This window comes from Schistocerca nitens, chromosome 3 (assembly GCF_023898315.1).
Source record: "Schistocerca nitens isolate TAMUIC-IGC-003100 chromosome 3, iqSchNite1.1, whole genome shotgun sequence".
Classification (NCBI taxonomy): domain Eukaryota; kingdom Metazoa; phylum Arthropoda; class Insecta; order Orthoptera; family Acrididae; genus Schistocerca; species Schistocerca nitens.
The window spans coordinates 872,566,306-872,587,671 of record NC_064616.1 but is presented as its reverse complement, the minus strand read 5'-3'; the positions used below and the strand labels follow the sequence as shown (position 1 = coordinate 872,587,671).

Sequence of the window (21,366 nt, the reverse complement as noted above, 5' to 3'; positions counted from 1 at the left end):
AAGACACTACAGGCTTCATAGCATTCTTTCTGCTGCACCCGTGCAACACCGAAATGACAATGGATACACTATTTCCGTTTCAATCGGATAATAGTCTAGATGACTATGTGAAACGCCTCATGACCAGGACCAAAGAAGGAAGACAGTTGGATCACACAAGGATGCTGTATGCCCAGGAGCAAGACTGAGAGCAGTATACTGCCAAGCACTGGCCAGTGAGATGCAGCTTGGGAGACTTCGTATGGATTTTTACACCTATATAGGAAGTGAGCCTATCGGAAAAGTTACTAAACTTCTACTCTCTCTGTATCATATCATTTGCCAATTGTTGAATCTCACATAGGAACTCCAGGATTCTGGCCCTTCATTAAGAAGACGAAAGCACAGAGATGTTCTCCATGTCCCTGTATGAAGCCGTTCTATAATCCAGAGGCACAGATCAATGATGGGAAGCTCAAGGAACTGAAGACCTGCTCAGAAATTGTGAAGCTTTCATGAGAAGGGCTCGCGTCAGTGCTCATCATAGTGTAGACGATGTTGAAATGTGACCAGTACTCAAGTATGTGCAAGCACTGCCATTCAGAAGACAGTTGACAAGATATAGGTCCAGGGTGCTGTTGTTGGATCCAGTGAGAACTGTCACTATTTCTTCAGGAGAGGGAGCATTGAGCTGTGTTGCATGAAGTGTGGTGTAGTGGTTGGCATTACTGACTGACGTGCTGCAAGTTGCCAGTTCAAACCCGACATCCATTGTTTATTTGTTATTTAGTATTTACCATTTCTGAAAGGTTCTTAAAATATCTTATGTTTGTAAGGTTTTTATGTTCTGGAATATTCAATGTTTGTGTAAATAACAGCATTCAGGAATATTTGATGTTTGTATAAATAGCTGCACTTCCCATCCAGCAAGTCAGATCAGTTCTCACTGTACATTGGCGTCAGTAAGAAACTTGATTCCAGTGCTACGTGTTGTACTTCATTGGCAACACTGCCTGCAGATTTGGACTTGATTGTGTGTTTGACATTTTGATATATGTGTACTCTAACTTATGAATCTGTTTCCACATTTAATGCCAGTTGTTATTAACTACTCCTTAGCAACTATATCCAAAGGAAGACAACCACTTCAACTACCAGTATGAATCTTTCACTCTGCAGAGGCCTGTGCACTGTTTTGAAACTTTCTGGCAGAGTAAAATTGTGTGCAGGTCTAGGATGTGAACCTGGGACCTTTACCTTTTGTGGGCAATGCTGTTACTGACTAAGCTATCAATGCATATCTCATGACTGGCCCCCACGGATCCCTTCCACTTCTGCCTGTACCTCTCTGCTAACGTTAAAACATCATCTACATATATGTACATACTCCAAAAGCCACCATACAATGTATGATGCGGGTACCCTTTACCATTTTTAGTGCCATCCGCAGTGGCTGAGCGGTTCTAGGCGCTTCAGTCTGGAAGCCCACGACCGCTGCGATCACAGGTTCGAATCCTGCCTCGGGTATGGATGTGTGTGATGTCCTTAGGTTAGGTAGTTTTAAGTAGTTCTAAATTCTAGGGGACTGATGACCTCAGATGTTAAGTCCCATAGTGCTCAGAGCCATTTGAACCATTTTTAGTCATTTACTTTCCTGTTCCAATCACAAATAGAGCAAGGGAGGAATGACTTCCTACATGCTTCTGTAAGAGCCCTGATTTATCTTGTCTTTGTGGTCCTCACACAAGATATATATTGTTGGCAGTAGGATCATTGTACAGTCTGTCACAAATACTGGTTCTCTAAACTTTCTGAGTACTATTTCATGAAAAGAATGTCTTCTTCCCTCCAGGGATTTTCGTTTGAGTTCACAGAGCTTTCCTGTAGTATTTGCATGTTGATTGAATCTAGCAGTAACAAATCTAACAGCAGGCTTCTGAATTGCTTCAGTTTCCTCCATTAATGTGTTCTGGTGGGATCCACACTCAAAAAGTACTAAAGAATGGGTTGCCCAAGAGTTCTGTGTGGATATTTAATCAACATGATTGTGCCAGGCACCCACACTGCTACTAATGTATGTGAACATTAGAGAAATTTTTTTGCTGCTCATCTGAGTATCTTGCATTTTCCCATATTTAGAACAACCTGCCATTTATCACACCATACAGAAGGTCTATCAGACTCATCCTGTATCCTCATACAGTCGCTCAAAGATGACATTTTCCCCATATGCTACTGCATCATCAGCAAACATTTGCAGATTGTTGCTCTCTTTACCTGTCAGATTGTTTATGTATATAGAGAACACGAGCGACTGTACGACATTTGTATCCAATGAACACTCACTATCCAGGACAACCTATTGGGTTGTATTACTGAAAAAATCTTCAAAGCACTCAAGTATGAAAGGAAAGAAGATTAGAGTTTAACATCATGTCGACAGCACGGTAATTAGAGACAGAAGTTACATACACTCAAACCTTTGTTAACGGTCTGCAATGTAGCACTGAGTCAAATGCTTTCCAGAAGGATTTGAATATGGGATCTGCTTGTTGCCCTTTGTCCATTGTTCACAAGCTACTGTGCAAGAAAAGGGCAAGCTCAGTTTTGTGTGAGTGATGCTTTATAAATCTGTGTTGATTTAAGAGTAGACGCTTTTCTTTCTAGATTCAGCAACAAAACAGTGTTAAGGATATTGATCTATAATTTTGTGGGTTCATTATTTTACCTTCCTTAATCACAGGAGCCACCTGCACTTTTTCCGAGCCACTTGGGTCTCTCCACACTGGACAAGAGATTCACGATAAAAAAACTGTATGGAGTCAGTGCCAAGGAGTACTCACTGTAAAACCAAATTGGGATTCCATTTGGACCTATTTTTTTAACTCTTTCAGTTGCTTTTCAGTGCCAGAGATTCCTGTTTCTTTGTCTGACTGAATAGATCCACTTAGCGATTTTATGTAGGGCCAGAATTTTTTAGGATTCTTGGCAAGATCTTTTGGTAATGTATGGCAGTGGAATGGTATGCTTCGGCATCACTCTCTCACGATGCATGCATTTCTAGGATTCTTGGAAAGATCTTTTGCTAATGTATGACATTGGAAGTTATAGTGTGCTTTGCACATCAATCTTTCACGACACACGAATTTCTACCAACTTTTTCCTGTCAACATATCAGAATCTTTTTTTTTTTTTTTCTAACCAAGAGTGCAACAGTCTCTTTTTTTTTCAGCATTTTCTGAATGTTGTTGTTAAACCGTGGTGGGTCTCTTCCATCCTTAATCCACATAGTAATGTCATATTTCTTCAGAGGGATTTATAATCAGAAATTCTTCTGCATATCTTGTGGGACTAGCACCTGAGGCTACACACACACACACACACACACACACACACACACACACACACACACACACACACACACACACGAAGGGGGGGGGGGTGTGTTAGAATGCAGCATGAAGGAATGAGTGGGACCATAATTGGTAGATGTGATGTACATGTACAAACAAAAAGTGATTACAGTTCCAGGAAAATATGATTTATTCAAGAGAAAACGAGCAAGTCACTAACATGTTGGTTCACCTCATTCCCGTTTGCAAGTAGTTATTTGGCTCGGCGTTGATTGATAGGGTTGTTGGATGGCCTCCTGAGGAATGTGCCAATTCTGTCCAGTTGGTATGTTAGATCGTCAAAATCCCGAGACAGTTGGAGGGCCCTGCCCGTAATGCTTCAAATGTTCTCAATTGCTGAGTGATCTGGTGACCTTGCTGACCAAGGATGGGTTTGGCAAGCATGGGACAGGCTGTAGAAAAGCTCTCACTGTGCATGGGTGGCCATTATTTTGCTGAAATGTGTGCCCAGGATGGCTTGCGATGAAGGGCAACAAAACAGGCTGTAGAATATCATTGACGTACCACTGTGCTGTAAAGGTGCCATGGATGACAACCAAAGGGGTCCTGTTGTGAAAAGAAAGGGCACCCCAGACCATCGCTCCTAATTATCTGGCTGTATGGCGGGCGTCAGTTAGGTTGGTATCCCACCACTGTCCGGGGTGTCTCCAGACATGTCTTCAGCCTGAAAAGTTGTTCACTGGCATAGAATTGTCTTCAGTGATGAGTCCCACTTTGAATTGATCCCTGATGACCAGTGAAGACATGTCTAAAGATGCCCTTGGCTACAGTGGGATAGCAACGTGTTGCACACCATATGGCCCCCCAGCCAGGGGTGATAATCTGAGATGCCCTTTCTTTTCATAGCAGGACCCCATTGGTTGTCATCCGTGGCACCCTTACACCGCAGTGGTATGTCGATGATATTCTGCGCCTCGTTTTGTTGCCCTTCATGGTAAGGCATCCTGGACTTACATTTCAGCAAGATCATGCACACCTAGACATACAGTGAGAGTTTTTACTGCTTGTCTTCATGCTAGCCAAACCCTACCTTGGCCAGCAAGATCACCAGATTTCTCCCCAGTTGAGAATGTTGGAGTGTTATTTGCTGGGCCCTCCAACCGTCACTGAATATCGATGATCTAACATGCCAGTTGGACAGAATTTGGCACGATATCCCTCAAGAGGACATCCAACAACTCTTTATCAGTCAATATCTAGCTGAATAACTGCTTGCATAAAGGCCAGAGGTCGACCAATGAATGCATTGATTTGCTAAATTGGTGAAGCTGTTTCTATTGAATAAATCGTCCAATTTTTCTGAAACTGTAATCATTTGTTTGTCAGCATATATTCATCACATATACCAATTTCCATGAAGCAGCACAGTGATTTTGTTTTTTGTGCAATAGTCATGCACCAACAGGGATGAATGTGTGGGTGCATTATCATGATGAGAAAACCATGAATTGTCTCACCACATTTGAGTCTGTTTCCTTCTTGCATTTTCTCGTAGGCGTCGCAACACATCCTGATAGTTGCATTGATTAACAGTTTGTCCCTGGAGCATGAATTCATTATGAACTAATCCTTCAAAGTCAAAGAAAACTATCAGGATGGCTTTGACATTTGACCTGACCTGATGAGCTTTTTGGAGAACCTTTCCTAACCCATCAGAACTGCGGAACTGTAGACCCACATCTCATCACCAGTTATGATTCGCTTAAGGAACATCTCATTCTCATCTGCGCGATCCAAAAGTACTTCACAGATTGCGTGGCAAAGATCTTTCTGGTCTTAACTCATGAGCCGTGGGACAAACTTCGTGATACCATGATGCGTTCGAAGATGCTGTGTCAGAATTTTGTGACATGATCCAAATGAAATGTTACATTCTTCTGCAATCTCTCAGACAGTCTGTCTTCGATTGGCACACATAATTTTGTTGACCTTCCTGATATGAGCATTGTCGGTAGATGTCGAAGGGCGTACTGAATGAGGATCATCTTTAACTTCCATCTGGCCATTTTTAAACCATGTGAACCATTGATAGCACCACATATGGCTTAAGCATTCACAACCGTAGTCTTCCCGCATCATTTGGTGTCCCTCTGTAAAGATTTTCTCGAGTTTCATTCAAAATTTAATGCAGAAGTGTTGATCGTCTAATGCAGGGGTTCCCAACAAAATTTTCTCAAGGACCCCCTCATCGAGCATGATTGGTACCTTGTCATATCACAGTATCAAGTACCTAAAAAAAGCCAAATTAAGAGTCTTTTTATACATTTCTGTTTTTGGTACTTAGAAAAAACATTTGACATATTCATTATTGAAAAAATATTGAGCTTAAAACTGCTCAACAAACTGCCAAAACAAAAAAATCTGTTATCATATGAAATATATTTAATGTATTTTTTATTCTAATAGCATCTTGCGGACCCCTCTGGCATAGCTTGCGGACCCCTGGGGGTCCGCGGAACACCTGTTGGGAACCACTGGTCTATTGCTACGCAACGTTCTAATCAGTACAGCACAAGCACAATAACTAATAGACATACAGCAATGAAACTTCCGGCAGTTACACATTAAACACAGGTGTGTTCAGGGATGCCAACCTCAACACACCATTGGCATACAATTATGAATGTTCCAGAATTTTTTGAACAGACCTCATTTTTTTTTGGGGGGGGGGGGGAGAAAGTGAAAGAAGAGAGAGAGAGAGAGAGAGAGAGAGAGAGAGAGAGAGTGCACGTGGCACGTGCACATGCGTATGTGTGTGTGCGCCTGTGCCCGCTCGCCCCATTTGTTTAGTGACCTCTGGATTATCAGTTTTATGTCTATTTTCATCACATATTATTCATGTTGCTGTTTTATTATGTACATAACTTATGCTATGAATAAAATGTAATTGCATATTTTTTCCTGAACCACCATAAATAGCCTTTAATTCCTTACCATGAATTATAGCATTTCTCAGAATCTCACTTACTGAAGTAAAAAATTTACGTTTTATTTACTTGTATATTTGTACAGGGTAATCTGGTAGCTGTTGGCACGCATCATGGATATGTTCAAGTGTGGGATGTCAGTCTTAACAAACAAGTTAACAAGATGCAGGGACATTCTGCTAGAGTTGGTGCTCTTGCTTGGAATGGTGACATCCTCTCTTCTGGTAGCAGAGATAGACTGATACTGCAACGTGATGTGCGTACCCCTGGAGTTGTAGCAGAGAAAAAGCTTGTAGGGCATAGGCAGGAGGTAACTTCAAGATGCTTTAATTTTAATTTTATGAAATTTTAAACTAATTTAATTTTTGTTTCATTGAATTTTTAAAATAATTTCTGGGCTTGTGGATCCTCTCATACACTGAGTAATGTAGAAAGAACTGATTATTTCAGAGGTAGAAGTCCAATCTCCCATTGGAGTTCATCAACTGTGGACACTTTCTTCTAAAGTAGCAACAAAGTTTAGAAGGAAGTGAACGAAGGTGTATTTAGAGGTAAGCATGTTATGTAAGGATGGTTGTGGATGTTTTACTGTGTACTAAAGGTGTCAGATGCTGGCTGTTGGCCATTATAAGGAGTGGCATTTTTATTGATAATCATTAACTGATTATAAATAAGTGGTTGCCCATGACAAATTAGAAGATGAGAAAAAATTGAAAAGTAGGAAAAGGTTGCATACAAAAATACAAAGCGCCTTTTCAGACTGAGATTTAGCAGAAAAAGAATAGTTGGCATGTAACAGCTGTAAGAAGAAAATGGAGACAAAAATGAAAGAAATGTGCTATAAATGGCATTAAATTCACAGGACAGATGTTACTGTTGTAATATGAGAGTTGTGTTTTAAATTTTACACTCAATCATTGGATGCAACTGTTGGTGTGAAAGTACTGTTGTTATTTTTTATTGTTCAAACAATAAGCTCATGAATTGGCCAAGTCACTTGTTTAAAATGAACATTTAAAGAAACAATGTTGTGAAAAGTTGGCAATTTCATGTAAAGATTTTCATTGGATAACTTTTAAAATTTCTTGTAAAGATCTGACTCTACAACAATGTCTTCAGATTGCAATTTTCATCATTTTAGTAATCAATCGCCTAAAGAACACAGCTGTTCACAAATGGTTTGCAGAATTTTGTTGCGATCATGCTTCTGTCATCAATGAATTTTGTGAAGGTCGACCTAAATCGGTTGTTAAAACACACACACACACACACACACACACACACACACACACACACACACAAAATTGAAGAAAATAGGCTTGTAACATAACATGAGATCTAGGCATCTGTAGGTATATTGAAGGATACAGTACATTTGATTCTACATGAATATTTACCTTTGAGAAAGATCTGTTGAGAGAGAGAGAGAGAGAGAGAGAGAGAGAGAGAGATAGGCAGATAGAGCTCCTGTCAGTTGGTGTAAGGGAATGCTCAAAAACTTTTACTGAGGAAATGATATATCCGTAGGCAAACTGGTAACAGAATACAAAACTTGGATTTGTTCAAGCAGGAAATTAAGCAGCAACCAACTGTTTGGGAGTTCTCGGATGAATCAAAACCAACGAAAGTTATTTGTTTGCGAAGCATTTCCAGGATAATGAATGTTTGTTTTGTTGGTTACACTGGACATTTCATGAACATTGCTTTGGAGAATTTGTGACCAGTTAATGCTGAATGGTGCAAAAAAATGTCCCATCATTCTCCATCATGACAATACATCTGTCACACAGCACCTCAAACAATTTACTATTTGACAGAGAAAAACATGGAATTAATGTCTCATTGCCCACATTCACCTGATTTATCACCAAAAAACTCCTTGTTTCCTTCAACAATATATAAAATGCATGGGCAGTAATTTTTTCGTCTTCTCAGGAAGCTGTTGAATCTGTCCAAAACCCTCTTTTTGACGTATCAACATCAGTGTGAAGAAAAAAAAAGTTATCATAATTTGTGTGAATTCATGCAAAAGTCTATAAACTTTAAATGCTATTTGGAGAAACAACAAAAAGATATGTGACAAAAAATTGTTTTTCTTCCATTGTTTCCTAAAATCTTAAAACAGTCCTCATATTGTGATGGATGTTACAATAACAAAATGCATTGATCAGCCAGAACATTATGACCACTGACTTGTTATCGATATAAACCCATCCAGGCGATAGCAGCATCACGTGGTGAAGAATGATTGCGTCAGACATATGCACAGTGCATGTAGTACCATTGTGCATGCTGTCTGGTGTAGTGTTGCGAAAGTGCACAATCTGAGTTTGAAGATTGTGGTGGCGTGGAGGCTTGGCATGAGCATTTTGGAAACTTCATGAGATGTTGGGTGTTCGAAGTGTGCTATGGTGAGTATCTTCAGCAGATGGCGAAATCAGGGTGAAACCATGTCCAGATGATGTGGGATTGGGCAGCCACCTCAAATTACAGATGTCGGATGTCGTAGGCTGTGCATGCTGGTGAAATAGGACACGCGGCGAACTGTAGTGGACGTAACATCTGACTTTAATGCTGGGTAGAATACAAATGTGCCTGAACACACAGTGCACCAAACACTCCTAACGATGGGCCTCCGCCGCAGATGAACTGTGCATGTGCCAATGAGCACCGCAATATTGGCAACTACGATTGAAATGGTCATGTGACCATCGGCACTGGACGTTGGCACAGTGGCAGCGTGTTGCGTTGTCTGATGAATCCCGATACCTTCTTCATCATGCCGATGGGAGGGTGCAAATCTGTCATCTTCCAAGAAAACAGCTCCATGACACATGTACTGCGGAACAGAGACAAGCTGGCCATGGCTGCATTGTTCTTTGAGGAACATTAACATGGACATCCTTGGTTCTATTGGAGCTTGTATAAGGCACTGCGACAACCAAGGGTTACTGTACTCTGGTTGCAAACATACACCCCTTTGTGACGATCATGTTTCCTGGCAGCAGTGACATTTTTCAACAAGATAATGCCCATGTCATGAGGCCAGTAGAGTGAATGGAGTGGTTCGAGGAGCACAGTGGCAAGTTCTAATTGATGTGCTAGATTCCCAACTTGCCAAATCTGAACCCGATCAAATGCATCTGGGATGTGATTGAATGTGGCATCAGATCTCATTGCTCCCTTTCCAGGGTTTAAAGGAATTAGGTGATTTGTGTGTGTGCAGATGAGGTGCCAATTGCCCCCAGTGACCTACCAAGGCCTCATTGCTTCCATGTTGTGGCGCTTCACCACTATTATCCGTGCCAGAGGTGGACATACTGGCTATTAGATAGGTAGTCATAATGTTTTGGCTGATCAGTGTATGTTTGGAAACCCCCTAATAGCTCTGCCTGGAAGTGTTTTCTTTGATGTGTAAGAACAAACTGTTTCTAGTTTTAATATGGTATTTTGTTAGCCTTTATTGGTCTTTGATGAAATAACATACTCATTTTAAGTCATTATTGGTTACAAAGTGCATACTATTTTTTAAGTCTATGTCTTACTTAACATTTAGTCTTCTGTTGCATAAAATAATATGTTCTTTGTCAATTATGTTGCTTCTACTTATCTTTACTGTCATTAATTTGCTTTCTGGCAGTTTGTTGTTAGTAAAATTTTAAGATTGCTAATTGTCTTGTTTTATTCATTACGCCCTATTCCTGACATTGCTGTGATTATTTTCAAAAAATCAAATGACATTGAAGCTATATCTTAAAATGTAACAGTTGCTCTGGCTTTGGATATTGAATACACTTTGTTATCACAGCACACTTTGTTTCTGTTATGATAACTAAACAGCAGTATTCTTTTCAGGTCTGTGGTCTAAAGTGGTCACCTGATAATCAGTACCTGGCATCAGGAGGTAATGATAACCGACTATATGTTTGGAATCTACATTCCTTAACTCCAGTTCAGACATACACTGAGCATCTTGCTGCTGTAAAAGGTAACTACTGTAATTTATTTTAAAATTTCAGATCATATTATTGTCCTAAAGCTTTGTAATACAATATCATTTTGGGAAGTCATTCCGCACAACAATTTGATTTGCTTTATTTCAAGTTTAATCATTGGACATTTTTGCAAAGACTGTCACTGGCAACAAATACAAATAAATGTAATGTAATGCACCTTGTGCTGTTTTATTTATTCTAAACTGAAGGGCCAAAGAAATTGGCGCATCTGCCTAATATTGTGTAGGGCCCCCGTGAGCACGCAGAAGTGCCGTAACACAATGTGGCATGGACGCAACTAATGTCTGAAGTAATGCTGGAGAGAATTGACACCATGAATCCTGCAGGGCTGTCCATAAATCCATAAGAGAATGAGGGTGTGGAGATCTCTTCTCCACAGTGTATTGTAAAGCAGCACTGAAGTGCCAAAGAAAATGGTATAGGCACCCGTTTTCAAATAAAGAGATATGTAAACAGGTAGAATATTGTATTGAGGTTTTCATTTGTATCTTTAACCCTGAAGGTGACTATCTGATTTCCTCAAAACAATCTACTAAAAATATAAATATGATTATGTGAGGAAATAAATATTTCTTTAAACAAATCTTTAACTTATATATCTTTAAGCTCACCGTAAGAAAACTTTGATGTACTCGGGTGATTTCATGCTGCTGGTGCAATGACCAGAACCCAGTCAAACGGTGGATTGGGTACTTTCAGTACTAAACCTGTACATCATTATCTTGTCATGAATTAATGACTTTGCACTCAAAGTTGAAAGTCTCATTCTCTCTTTAGTATCAAGTGAGATATTATTTTATTATTGTCACAAACACAGAAAAAATAATCGTAATCTGTTCAATATTAAGTCCAGTGCACACATTCAGCAACAAGAAAATAAACCAGAGGCCAAACAGGGCCCTTGCATAACACATTTCCAGCCAGATCATAAGTGATCCACAATATGGACACAATGATAAGTATGTAAATTTGAGAACTTGTCTCACTGGTGAAGTCTGGTGGTAGATGAGCATTAATAGCAGCCCTCAGTCAGTGGGATGACCAATTAGACACATCATTGGCACCACTGCTCTGAAGTGATGAACATACACAGTGAAGGCTTTGTCTGCAAGCAGGCTGTACACTGATACTTTGTCTTATGTCATTAGTGTCATAGGGGGATACAAGAGCAGAACTACTCTTTACTTTCCATTTTCTTTATCTGTTATTTGTTCTTTCTTAATGTTGTTACAACAGTGTTCCAAGTTACGAAAAACCCATACTGAATTTAGATGTAATACCACAAAACACTATTTTCCGAAAGATGTGACTTTTTTGTAAAATTTGTTGGATCTATAAAAGATATAAAATAAATCCCAAAGTCTTATGCTGTTGATTAATTACAATAAAATTGTCTATAGAATTTAATCAAGCACCCTTCTTTAATGTATTGCAGCAATTGCATGGTCACCACATCATCATGGCTTGCTGGCAAGTGGTGGTGGCACAGCTGACCGATGCATTAGGTTTTGGAATACTCTTACTGGACAGCCAATGCAGTGTGTGGACACTGGTTCCCAAGTCTGCAACTTAGCCTGGTCAAAACATTCCTCTGAACTGGTAGGTGTTAAGTAGCAGTTAATATTAATATGGATAAAGTGACAAGATTATGACCTGTGCCACAAATAAGACCAACAACATGTAATTTATTACTGAAATTGTCTTTATTTATATGTGATGTGACCACCAAAGGTGGCACAGGAAAAATACCCAGGTATAAAATGAATATGAAGTTTACTGTAATAACACATACAGTCGTCCTTCTCCAATGGGAGTTAATTTGGAACACAATGATTGAAAATAAGTCACTTCTTGAATATTGAAAGAACATCAAACATATCTGTAGGCAGAAGACCCGGAAATGTCACAGTAAATTGAAAGTTCCAAAGTCCGTGGTCCATACACTAAGCATGCCACAATTAAAGTCAAAAAGGGATGCATAGAAGTTAAGTCCAGCATATTACAGATGAAAAACAAAGACAAATATTACAAAGTCCAATTGTTGGTCACGGTATTGGTGTAAAAGCCACGAATGGTGTCACACATAGTTGGCAGCTACCAGAGATGAAGGCCAATATGGACGTCATTGTAGCGTCAGCTCCAGGGTGAAATCCTTGTGGGGATGCTTTCACAATCAGCACTTGGCTCACAAAACTCATTGGAAGTGAACTGCCAGAATGTAGCCTGAACAAGAGCCTAAATACTACCTGGGCACCAGGACACTGCTGGTACTACTTTTGGTCACTTGGCTTGTGGAGGAGAAAAGGTCCGTAGGGGCGGTGACTTCTGGCAGCACTTGGGATTGATGCCTGCTGGCTGGGCGGAGCATGGCAATCCCGTGTCAGTTGTCGGAAGAGATGTCTTCTGCGAGGTCCTTGCCCAAACAACCCAACCGTATTGCCCTGACACAGCAATATGTATAGTCTTTCACTGTGATTTGTCACCCTAGACTAAATAGGTTGGATAGAACCGAGCGAGGTGGCGCAGTGGTTAGCACACTGGACTCACATTCGGGAGGACGATGGTTCAATCCCGCGTCCGGCCATCCTGATTTAGGTTTTCTGTGATTTCCCTAAATCGCTCCAGGCAAATGCCGGGATGGTTCCTCTGAAAGGGCACGGCCGACTTCCTTTCCTGTCCTTCCCTAATCCGATGAGACTGATGACCTCGCTGTTTGGTCTCTTCCCCCAAAAACCAACCAACCAACCAACTAAATAGGTTGGATAGATTGGTACTCACCATATAGTGGAGATGTTCAGTTGCAGATAGGCACAACAGAAAGACTGTCAGACAAGTAAGTTTTCTGTCAAAAAGACCTTCATTGGAATTAGGCAAAGCGCGCGCACACACACACACACACACACACACACACACACACACACACACACACGAGTGAGTTGTGTGTGTGTGTTTTTTTTGTCTAATTCCAGTGAAGGCCTTTTTCACCAAAAGCATACTTGCTTGACTCAGCATCTCCGCCGTATGGTGAGTAGCATTCTTTCCTTTTCATTATACTGTCATTATTCCATCCTGGATTTTCCATTGTTTGGTTTCCTGTAATAACTTGTATCAGCAATGGCAGAATGATATTTACTTATTGTAGAGCTGATTTGTTCTTCACTTAATTTGATGTTATTCCAAAAAGAAAATCTGAAGAAATGAAATAAAAGAACAAGTCTGACATGTCATTTCAAACTTCCACCAAATGATGGAACTTTAACAGCTTTGTGCTTAATTTAAACTTAGTGATACTCTTCTAACACTGGAGCAGTGGGAGGAGTCAAGGTGACTGTTTTAAATTTTGTCTATGTATAATGACAATTTTTGTGACTATTTATTTCTTTTAAATAGATGTTGCAGTGTAGAAATTACAAATCTATAACTATACTCATTGTACTTACTTCTCATTGTATTACTAGAACTGTGCCAATGGTTGTTTCTACTGTTTAATATTTTTTTATGTGCCTATGTTGCCTGTCAGTACTGTAAATCTTCAGTTGCATTGTAAGTGACTGTGAAATGGTGCTACAATGTATGCTGCAGCTTCTGATCTGATTATTGTGTCTCCCTACACCTAATATGCTTGGTTGTGTGTAAGTCATGATAAAGAAATTGTAAATGGCTGATAAGTTGTCAGATGAGGAAGTAATGCGATATTTAGAACATCACCTGCAAATGGCAAAGCATGAGTTAGAAAGTAGTGAAACTGAAAGGCAAGAAGGAACTATTATGATGATTATAATCATGGCAGTGCTGAATCAACTGAAAGTTGTTGTTATGTGTCTGGAGAAGTCACTTCAGTGACTGTTACAGCAGCAAGACACATTCCTCCATCAAAAACTGCAAAGCATTCAAGAAGGGAGAACCGATAGAGGTACTCAAAGTACCCTCTGCCACACACCGTTAGGTGGCTTGCGGAGTATGGATGTAGATGTAGTTGTAGAAGGGATGACATTCATTATGACAGAGAAAGAAATAGATGTGATTTACCTTCACAGCTTTTTGTGGGCCATTTGGAATCGGGGAAAAAGCAATACAGAATGAATTTGGGATCTTATCTTGAATGCACCTGGAAGGCTACAAAAGCAATATGTTTTATGCCAGACATCAGGGTCTGATAAACATCAAAATTCAAATTACTTGTAGTTCTTGGAGGCTGTTCATAAATGGCACAATGCTGAAACAAATAAAACAGTGCAAAGAGACATGTGGGCAATTAGGAAACAATAGTTGGTTTGTTTATCTTTCAGTTTTGTACACTCAATTTTTTCTCCTAAGAGAATCAAAACTTAGGGTCAGAAAACTGAGGACCAAACTTGTTTTGTGATACAATATCAAGAGAGAGATTTAGAGAAGCTTTTATACGTTGATATCAAGTATGGAGGTCAGTGAGCCCCAAAAGAGACAAATTTGCTTTGGTGTCAAAAGGTTGAGATGGTTTCATCACAGTTGATTAACAGCTCTTTCCTACTAAGGCCATATGCAGATTTAAACAGTACATGGGTAATAAATCAGATAAATTTGGCAATAAATTTTGGTTAGCTGTGGGTGTAAGGACAAAATATCTGTTCAACAGACTCCCACACTTGTGAAAGTATGTTTGTTGACCAGAGAATCCAACGCTTTCCAAATACATTGTCATGAAGGTTAAGCCATTTCTTAGAAGTGAAAAAAATATCACAACAGACTTTTTTTTTCAGATCTTTGCACTTGACAGAAATTTTGAAGAGAAAGGATATTAGCCTAATGGGTTCAGTGAAATGTCTGAGATGAGAGGTACCAGTATCGCTTAAGAATGTTAGATGCAACATTTTATGAAACTACTTGATGGACCAACTCAAATTTACCCATTTATGAAAGCGAGAACAATAAAAAATGTTTTGGTTTCAGTAAGCTTCATTCAAGTGTAGAAATTTGGAATGATTTGAAATGTCTTTCAGAAATGGTAGAATTTGATAAGAAAACTGAGCTAACCTTAGGAAAGTGGTGTGACATCTAATAATTGGAAGCATGTATTGGAATAATAATTCTTTGTTTATTAACTATGTATACACTCAGTAGAGCTTCAGATGATGACAGTCAACACTAGATTACAATGAAAAGCTCGTCTTGGTAATGGATAGTGGGTGCACTTTATAACATGGTGCACAATCATCAGAGGCGGTGATGAGCCGGGAGGACACAAATATTTGCTTGCAACTGTAGTGCTAATTACTGCAACCTGTGCGCCACATATTGGCACGGATTGCACCCCAAGAGATAGTGGTGGCTGCAGGAGGCTTGATGGCAAAGAGCCCAGTGCATCTTCTGTTGATAAACTATATTCTGAGATAAAGCAGGGGCTGCACCTGGCCAGAGAAGCGCATCCGTGAATGTGGTGCCCAAATACGTTAGGGCCCAGCCCTGCATGTACGAGTACTAGATTCATCCCCACACATGAGAGATGGTGCAGCCATCTCATAGAGAAGTGCAGCAAAGGAAGGAGGCACCAAGCAGCCACCAAAGCAGACTGGAATGAAACAACAGGACAATCAGTCAGCGAACACAAAACATGGTCCTGATGAAAGAAGCATGTTGTCTCTGTGTAGGGAACCGCATCAGGCTGCCATAGGTGGCGAGGAAGGCCAGACATAGGCAGGATTGGTGGCAGTCGAGTGTCCAAGAAGTCACAACCCAAAGCCTGGTAGAACACACGACAGGATTGACATCACTAGCGGAGATGGCAAGGCCGGCTGTAGATGTAGTGGTGGGGGTGGTGCCTGCCAGGAACAGCATCTAGAAAGCCAGCCACAACAGGGCCAAAGTGATTGCAGAAGCAGCCATTTGGACAGCTGTAGTGGCAGCTATGGGGATGGTGGGACCAGCCGCTGGAATGTTTGCAGAGGCTGTGGCAGGGGTGAGTGCTGGAAGTGAAGGCCAGTGGTGAGAGTCGGTCATGAGAGGACAGGCGAGAGAGCAGCTGTCGGTACCAACAGGGCTGGTGAGGGCAGGAGGGCCAGCCATGACAGGGCTGCTGATGAGAAGATCAGTGTCCAATGAAGTCATGAGCAAAAGCTGTGTCTGTACCATTGGAGAACACTGTGAACAAGAACAGAGTGCAACTTGGCATGAAAATGCGGCAAACAATGTGGCAAAAGGTGATCGAGCGTGCCCCACACAAAAATCCTGGATGTTGCGTCCAAACACAGGTCCTAATCACAACCACTTAAGCATAGTGGGAAAGACCGTAGAAACTGAGTGAGCAGAGAGATGCTCTGTAGCAGGTCCAGAATTGACTGACTCCAGAATGGCAGGGCTTGAGGCAACAATAGCTCCACCAATTGAATAGACATGGTAAACAAAAAGAAAAGAAATTCGCCAAGGAACTACGGGAAACAATCGTGACTAATACTCATGACTGTTACAGGGTGTATTTAAAGCAAACCTGATTTGCATCCTCATAGTGGTGCTACTAGCACCACTCTTATTGCCCCGACCAGCAAGTTCTCAAGATCACTCACATGTTGAAAACATCTGGTCATGAGTTACTAATAGGCTGGCATGCCACCGCTCACAAGCTACTATGCCAAGTCGGATTAGAACCGTTGTTGCTGTCAAAGGTAGCAGCTTTATATATAAAAGCCCACACTCTGCACGTCCCGAAATCACCTACAAATGTAATCATCTACTTCTTTCACTGCTCTTGTATTTTCTGTTCTTTCTGGGACTGCAATTTTAATGGCCAGCATTGTAAGTGTAGCTTCATCAGTAAACTACATTAACACAAGGACATGATAATTGGAACTTAATCAGTAACAAAATTCAAAATGTTTAGCTGTCCCCCAACGTGAAAATGTTAGTTAATTTAATACAAACTTTCTGCTTGTAATATTTAGTATACATGCAGACACACATTGCATGTTACTTGTAAGAGTACACAGAACAATATTAATAACACCTGCTCATTTTGTCACACTCCTCATTCAGATGAAACATGGACAGTGAGTATTCTGAGTGTTACTACTCAGTGTATCAATAACTCTGAAAAAAAAAAGGTCGGGATTTTGACATACCAGACAGAGCTGACATTATTCTTCAACAACAGGAGCACTGCAACTGAGTGAGATGGTGCAGTCGTTACACACTGGACTCACATTTGGGAGGGTGGCAATTGAAATCCTATCTTCCAGTCCAGGTTTAGATTTTCTACGATTTCCCACTTATGGCGGATGCTGACTTGATTTCTTTGAAAATGACACACCTGGTTTCCTTCACCAATCAGAGCTTGTGCTCCATCTCTAATGACCTAGTTCTCAAATGAATGTTAATACCTATCTTCCTTTAAGAGCGCTGCATCACAGAAGCTGTAAACATACACCGTATTGGCAAATTCCATGTTAGTGATAATTTATTGCATTTTTAAAGCTCACTTGTAAAGTGAAATAGTTGCTGGCTACACTTATGCTTACATCACAGAAAACAATCAATTGAGAATTCAGTGACATAGTTTCATTCCATCAAAACTATTGTAGCCGGCCATTGCCTTGCTGGTTTTCTAGTGGCTGGACCGCAGGCATTTCTTGTAGAGGTGCCAGTATTCTGCTACACTGCTTTTACACCACATATAGCAATGCTGTAGTTGCGAAACTGCTTTACTCATATACAATCACGTGGGTAGACACATCTGTACGCACACGATCCATAACGGCCTTGTGATTATGCTCATATCAGTCTGCATGCTTTTATAGGCCGTGACAAGGCCATCAGCATACAGGGTTCTCCCACTCTGGCCGTTTACGGTGACTGCTTGCAGCTCTACAGTCAGAGCCTCATCTTCCGATATCGCCACATCCTCAGGAGACCTCTTGCTCCTATCAGTCTCAGATGCCTCCCAACATCAACCTGGTTCATTGGCTCTAAACCAGTGCCGTCCAATGGAATTGTCACATCCAGGACAGCCAGCTGATCATATGCCTTCCTCCCAGCTGGCCATTGATGCCGTTGGCCTCACTGCATCCCAGGTCTGCCAAATTTGCCATCAGCTGGAGCAACACTGCCCTCACCAGAAGACACTGCCGCTGGCTCCTCAGACTACTGATGCTGCTAGCCTTGCTGGTTGCCAGTTGTGCCCTACAGAGCATCACTGGGCACCAGATGCTCCCACCCACGCCACAGCTCTACACCATGCCCAGACAGTACCCTGAAGATCCTCTAACATTGTAATGCCAGATGTTATGTATTGTTAACCATTATACCACAAACTCATGTAGTGTCAGTAGGAGCTGCTGTTTACTTCCTATGTCCTTGCAACCATGCAAGGGAAAAACAGATCCTGTTCTGAGAACAGACATAAAGGAAGTAGGGTAGGTGATCAGTATATAATTCACATCCTATCGAAAAAGATAATCTATGAGAGAAGTACAGGGTGATTCAAAAAGAATACCACAACTTTAGGAGTTTAAAACTCTGCAACGACAAAAGGCAGAGCTAAGCACTATCTGTTGGCGAATTAAGGGAGCTATAAAGTTTCATTTAGTTGTACATTTGTTCGCTTGAGGCGCTGTTGACTAGGCGTCAGCGTCAGTTGATGCTAAGATGGCGACCGCTCAACAGAAAGCTTTTTGTGTTATTGAGTACGGCAGAAGTGAATCACGACAGTTGTTCAGCGTGCATTTCGAATGAAGTATGGTGTTAAACCTCCTGATAGGTGGTGTATTAAACGTTGGTATAAACAGTTTACAGAGAATGGGTGTTTGTGCAAAGGGAAAAGTTCTGGACGGCCGAGAACGAGTGATGAAAATGTAGCACGCGTCCAGCAAGCATTTGTTCGCAGCCCAGGAAAATCGACTCGCAGAGCTAGCAGAGAGCTGCAAATTCCACAATCAACTGTATGGAGAGTCCTACGAAAAAGAAAAGGTTAGTTATGAAACCTTATCGTCTGAAATTGGTTCAAGCACTGTCTGCAGCTGATAAGATTAAAAGAATCGATTTCTGTGATTTTATCCTTGCTCAAATGGAAACAGATGAATCTTTTGTTTCAAAGATCGTGTTTAGTGATGAAGCAACTTTCCACACTAACGGGAAAGTCAACCGTCACAATGTCTGTATATGGGGCACTGAGAATCCGCGGGAAACAACTCAGTATGAATGTGACTCGCCTAAGGTGAACGTTTTCTGTGCCATTTCAGCCAATAAAGTTTTTGGTCCCTTTTTCTTCGAAGGTGCTACTGTAACTGGACTACAGTATCTGGAGATGTTAGAGAATTGGCTGTTCCCTCAGCTCGAACAAGAAGCACAACAATTCATATTTCAGTAGGATGGAGCGCCACCACATTGGCACTTATCTGTCCGTAACTACCTGAACGTCAACTACCCGAGGCGATGGATCGGCCGCCAGGCAGCCCGTGACAGAGCACTTCATCACTGGCCTCCGAGAAGCCCTGATCTTACCCCCTGCGATTTTTTCTTATGGGGGTATGTTAAGGATATGGTGTTTCGGCCACCTCTCCCAGCCACCATTGATGATTTGAAACGAGAAATAACAGCAGCTATCCAAACTGTTACGCATGATATGCTACAGAGAGTGTGGAACGAGTTGGAGTATCGGGTTGATATTGCTCGAGTGTGTGGAGGGGGCCATATTGAACATCTCTGAACTTGTTTTTGAGTGAAAAAAAAACCTTTTTAAATACTCTTTGTAATGATGTATAACACAAGGTTATATTATGTTTCTTTCATTAAATACACATTTTTAAAGTTGTGGTATTCTTTTTGAATCACCCTGTATTGTGCCTCAAAAACAATTCCAAATACACATAATTTTTTTTTTTTTCTTCAAAACACTCTTCCTGTCCCTCATAGAATATTGCCATTTCCTGTTTGTGCAGTCCTGTTCCACTGTGCAAATGCTGCCCACAATAACACAGTTCTGGAACATTATTTGGTGACAGTTATGATATTTCAGAAAGCTGTTACAGAATTAGTCGTGGGGCTGACCAATCAGAAATTTCTACTCTGGATTGGAGCTTAACTGTTGAGTTAAAAACTGTTAAGAAACTTGGCTGTGGGCAGTGAGTTGAAAATGTTGGTTAACAAGAGCCAAGATTCTTTCCATTAAAGCACAGTAATCAGCTACAATGGGGCATCCAGGATGCTTAAGTTTATGGATTTCGGAAAGTGTGTGTAAGGTGAATGTGTGGTGGTGTGAAGAGGGAGAGGGAAATTCCGTGCTGGGCCTAAGTATTTGAGTCTGCCTTAAGGTTGTGGATGGATGTTTTTTCCTCTGTTGAGAGGTTTTGGTTACTGAGAAGAGTCTAAGAAGAGGGAGACCAAGTTGAAGGTATAGAATTCCTGGAACCTAGCAATGGGGTGGTTAAGTGGGAATGGATGAGAATCACGGTTGAACAGAGATATGAGCTGGGAGAGCTTAATGAGAGGGTTCATGGGCAGTAAGATAGATATTGTAGTACTATAAGGCAGGAGTAGGGTATCAGAAAATTGGAAAAATTTTAGTGTGTCTGAAATGCTCTTTCAGATGTTGGAGGGAAAGGGTTTCAGTTTTGGTGATAGGGTGTAGGTAGTTCTAGTTTCTTAGTAATAGTTTCTTGGAAAGGAAGCAGAAATGGTTCAGGGATGCCTTTGCATTTGTTTCTCTAATGTTACGTTAATGAGGGGTAGGGATTGGTGGAATCTGAAGATTTGAAGGTCATTTTGAAGTGAGGGGCAGCATCCAGAGACAGGAAGTGATAAAAGTTATTATGATGTAGCATGTCCTTAGCCAACTCTAATAGTTGATGATTACACATGAAAGATATAATCAGCTTCTCACACAATCATAAAAGATATCACTAGTTTTAGTCATTAGGATCTAGACACATCCACGTTAAATCATTGTTGAAATAATGTTTCATATGTCTTTTACTAAAGCAGACATTATGAGAATGTGGAACCCTGCTTGTAATGCTGTGTTAAACTCTGATGTATTAAATAATAGAAATGTATGTATTCATAGTA

The 21,366-nt window shown here is 40.8% G+C and overlaps 1 protein-coding gene across 2 annotated transcripts in view; it reads left to right on the top strand.

Moving 5' to 3' along the window:
- LOC126248910 (fizzy-related protein homolog) overlaps nucleotides 1-21,366 on the top strand; it is a 125,173-nt gene that overhangs the window by 55,582 nt on the left and 48,225 nt on the right. For both annotated transcript variants that reach the window (XM_049950388.1, XM_049950389.1), the window contains exons 7-9: nucleotides 6,405-6,629; nucleotides 10,175-10,307; nucleotides 11,771-11,934. In XM_049950388.1, coding sequence (XP_049806345.1) covers nucleotides 6,405-6,629; nucleotides 10,175-10,307; nucleotides 11,771-11,934 — 522 coding nt within the window. The remainder of the gene's footprint in view (nucleotides 1-6,404; nucleotides 6,630-10,174; nucleotides 10,308-11,770; nucleotides 11,935-21,366) is intronic.